At 33.2% G+C, this 4,438-nt stretch overlaps 1 protein-coding gene across 1 annotated transcript; it reads left to right on the top strand.

Annotated features, from left to right (window-relative positions):
- Positions 1-669: 669 nt before the first annotated feature.
- On the top strand, positions 670-3,957 carry LOC103401852 (auxin transporter-like protein 3). Its single transcript, XM_008340563.4, has 8 exons — positions 670-964; positions 1,113-1,298; positions 1,523-1,635; positions 1,718-1,901; positions 2,027-2,124; positions 2,240-2,447; positions 2,542-2,799; positions 3,474-3,957. Exons 1-8 carry the CDS (start codon positions 806-808, stop codon positions 3,666-3,668), a joined length of 1,401 nt encoding a protein of 466 aa, XP_008338785.3. The 5' UTR covers positions 670-805; the 3' UTR covers positions 3,669-3,957.
- Positions 3,958-4,438: the final 481 nt, after the last annotated feature.

The following is a 4,438-nucleotide window of genomic DNA, read 5'->3' as shown; positions in this document are numbered from 1 at the left end:
TATCCATGTTTTAGTACAATAACTTTTTTTGTTAATTTTGGTTAATGTACCCATACATATATGTATACACACACACACACACACACACACACACACACACACACACACAATATAATAGAGAGTATAATTTATATTTTATTATTTTTAATCCCATAAATTATGAGTTTTATTTAAAATCTCATTAATATAAACAATAACAAATTTCAATTTTTAATTTTTAATTAAAAAATATAGTAACTTACATTATTACATTAATGTCAGGGCCCTCAATAAAAAACTAAAAACTAACAAGGTTTTAATCAAAGAATATTGATAGCTAGGGACCGCATCCAAAGTGTCACATTTATAAGTAAATATTACCAGGTTCTACATATGAAGATTTAAAAGTATCATAGTAATTTGTGATACTTGATTATTGGGTGAACATTTTTACGTTACGTATATAAAAACTTAGAACATATTTTATTGAAAGTGTTCAAGTAACAAATTGAGAGTATTAATAACGCTGATTAAACTGCAATAGTTAAAGAGCTTTAACAACTATTTTTTATGTACTAACATGTATATACATATATGCAATCACAGTCCTCTAGGGCTAAGGTGATGATCTAGTTTTCTCCACTTGGGTGACTCAATTATTGAACACAAATTTACATCTACAAAAAGCAAAGGGTGTTTGTTATAAGCTAAAGCTTAAGGAGAGTGGAAAGAGTGAAAAGAAGCACTCCCTCTATTTATTTATAGACTACTCATCCACTCATCCATTGCTTCTTCCTCCCACACCAACACCACCAAAACTATAACAATGGCTTCCGAGAAGGTTGAGACTGTTATAGCCGGAAACTACGTCGAAATGGAAAGGGAACAGAGTGATGCCCAGACAAGTGCTAAGAGCAAGCTATCAACATTTCTTTGGCATGGTGGCTCAGCATATGATGCATGGTTTAGCTGCGCTTCTAACCAGGCACGCACAAATCTAATCTTAATTACAAAATTACTTATATATATATATCATTGTATTAATGTTACTATGTAATTTGATGTATGTAGCTAATTATCTTCAATTATCTTCATTTGGTTTTAATGGAATTAATATTTAATATATATTGCAGGTTGCTCAAGTGCTTCTCACACTGCCATACTCATTTTCCCAACTGGGTTTGTTATCTGGAATACTATTTCAGCTTTTTTATGGATTGATGGGAAGCTGGACTGCTTACCTCATCAGTTTACTATATGTCGAGTACAGAACTAGAAAGGAGAGAGAAAAGGTGGATTTTAGGAACCATGTAATTCAGGTATGTATAATCTATAATTTTTTTAATCTCTATCCTATCAATCTTGCTGCCATGAAATGTTGAGGGTTTTGTTGTACAGTTAATGTTCATAATCCATTTTCTTTTATGTCACATAATTTCAATTCGGGATTCACGTGTAAGCCCTTGATAACATTCCACTTCAGATTTCAAAGAAAAATACTTCAAACGCAAAACGTCAATACTGATTGGTAATTAATTTGCAGTGGTTTGAAGTTCTTGATGGGCTTTTGGGAAAACATTGGAGGAATGTAGGCCTTTTTTTCAACTGCACTTTTCTTCTCTTTGGATCTGTAATTCAGTTAATTGCCTGTGCAAGGTACGTAATCATAACTATATAGATGTTATGAATTACATAAAAGTTGGTATTGGTTTGTCTGATGCCTTTGTTTTAATCCCAGTAACATCTACTACATAAACGACAATCTCGACAAGAGAACTTGGACTTACATCTTTGGAGCTTGCTGTGCTACAACTGTCTTCATCCCCTCATTCCATAATTACAGAATTTGGTCATTTTTGGGCCTTATTATGACTACTTACACTGCTTGGTATCTCACCATTGCTTCCCTTATCCATGGGCAGGTATTTTAATTATATAAATATACACAGTATGAATTCATTATATAATTAATTTAAATCAGCAAAAATCTTGGAAGTTCTTTTTGCAGTCAACCCTAATTATAATTAATTTCTATGTGTCCACAAAGGTTGAGGGAGTGAAGCACTCTGGTCCAAGCACAATGGTTCTCTACTTTACTGGGGCTACCAACATTCTCTACACATTTGGTGGACATGCTGTTACAGTGTGAGCATTTGTAAATAATTATAATGAATAAATAAGCAGTAATGATAATAACTTGGGTTTTAATTAATTAATTTGATTAACAAGGATTAATTAATGTTGTGTGGTATATATATAGGGAAATTATGCATGCAATGTGGAAGCCACAAAAGTTCAAGTTAATATACTTGATGGCAACACTGTATGTGCTGACCTTAACCCTACCATCTGCGTCTGCTGTGTACTGGGCTTTCGGGGACAATCTCTTGACTCATTCCAATGCCCTAGCCATGCTTCCAAAGACTAGGTTTAGAGACACTGCAGTAGTCCTAATGCTCATTCATCAGGTAATTAATTAACACGGTTTCTTAATCACATCTAATTATTTCTAAATATTAATTGTTGAATTACATATATAATTGGATTAATTTGTGCATGCAGTTTATCACATTTGGATTTGCTTGCACTCCTTTGTACTTTGTGTGGGAGAAATTAATTCAAATGCATGAGACCAAAAGCATGGTGAAGAGGGCACTGGCGAGGCTCCCAGTGGTGATCCCGATATGGTTCCTTGCCATCATTTTCCCATTCTTTGGGCCCATCAACTCAACTGTTGGATCTCTTCTTGTCAGCTTTACTGTCTACATAATTCCTGCTTTAGCTCACATGGTCACCTTTGCTTCTGCATCTGCTAGAGAGGTTAGTCTTCCTTTAATCTTTGCATGGGGTCGAATCATTGCTAAGGATAATGGTCGAATATATCTTAAATATATATTAGATAATCATTGCTAACGATAATGCTCAAATATATCTGAAATATATCCTACATGTTATCAAACTATCATTTTTTACTATATATTCATATAAGAACATACTTAATTCATAATTTAGATTGATAATTGAGTGACATGACATACTAATGCTTTCTGTTGCTATATATAGAAATATAAGCTTGAATAATTGCTAAGGAGAGTAACGTTCTCATACCATGTATCAGACATGTGATTGTAAATTTAGACCATTCAAAGAATATAAGTTTGTACGTATTCTAATTTGTTTAATGAATATCGTACATTTGCATCAAAAAAACAAAAAAAGAATAATCAAATTAGTAATTACTTTTGTTTGATAATTTGATATATTCATTGTTGTTTTTCATTTCGTTAAATGAAAATATTAATTGGCATGGGACATAATAATTGCAAAAGACGGTAACCACCTCGTGCCAAATACATTAACTCAAACCAAAATCTATACAATTCGTGGTTTGAACTGACAATCTGAAAACATAACATATCAAATCGTGTTAAGAAGATATGAACGGACATTTGAGTGCAGGTATTGACTAGTTGTTTTTTATGGCACACATGCAGAATGCTGTGGAGAAACCACCATCATTCTTAGGAGGCTGGGCAGGATCATACACCATGAACATCTTTGTGGTGGTATGGGTTTTGATAGTGGGATTTGGGTTTGGAGGATGGGCAAGCATGCTCAACTTCATAAACCAAGTTAACACATTTGGTCTATTCACAAAGTGCTACCAATGCCCCCCTCACAAAGCTTGAGTAGTAGATTCCCCTACTTTTTCCAAAAGTTTTTTAACAATCTTAAGATACATATGTAAGTGTGTGTAAAGAGATTGGCATTTGCAACCCTTTCTTTTCTTTTCTTTTTTCCTTACTTGATTTGTATTATTATTATTTTTATATATTTTAGCTATTTTGTAAGACCTATTGTTGATGGCTTTTTCAGAAAAGGTGTGATGGCAATTATCATGGCCACCCGTATACAGACCCTACAGTTGTACCCTTATGTGTTGATTAATTAATCTTCTTTTAATTAACAAATGCAAAACCCCCTGGTTTTTCTCTTGTGGCCGGGACCTAATTTATCAATTATGGTTCTATAATCCCATTGACATATCTCTATATCTACTTAATAAAGTTGCAAAATCTCTAGGAATGATTGTAATACTTTGCTTTTTGCCGATAGTTGAAGTAATCATTCTTCCACCAAATATTATTATTGCATATCATTTTTAACAAAACTTTATGAAGTCAATTTTCTCTTGCAGTACGTAGCATTGAGTGATTTAAAAAATAAACGATTAGATTTTGTTTATGAGAATGAACATTGTAGTCGGATTTGTTATTAAGTCATAAATCACATATTACGTCGTCATAACTTGAATATCTTGCTGCAAGTTCAGACGAAGTATACGCTTTGCCTTCAACTATGTAGCACCACATCCGCAACTTTCAACCCTTGAAGAACATATATATATATAGTTAATAAGACTTGGATTTTTGGCATGCAAGCCGGCCACATCAACCTC

Source organism: Malus domestica, chromosome 15 (assembly GCF_042453785.1).
Source record: "Malus domestica chromosome 15, GDT2T_hap1".
NCBI lineage: Eukaryota > Viridiplantae > Streptophyta > Magnoliopsida > Rosales > Rosaceae > Malus > Malus domestica.
Note: the sequence above shows the minus strand (reverse complement) of the source record. Positions and strands in the feature narration are given on the sequence as shown.

Coding starts and splice junctions, on each gene's coding strand:
- LOC103401852 (XM_008340563.4), top strand. CDS start 806: ATGGCTTCCGAGAAGGTTGAGACTGTTATAGCCGGAAACTACGTCGAA. Junction 1,299..1,522: donor TTAGGAACCATGTAATTCAG/GTATGTATAATC, acceptor ATTAATTTGCAG/TGGTTTGAAGTTCTTGATGG. Junction 2,800..3,473: donor CTTCTGCATCTGCTAGAGAG/GTTAGTCTTCCT, acceptor GCACACATGCAG/AATGCTGTGGAGAAACCACC.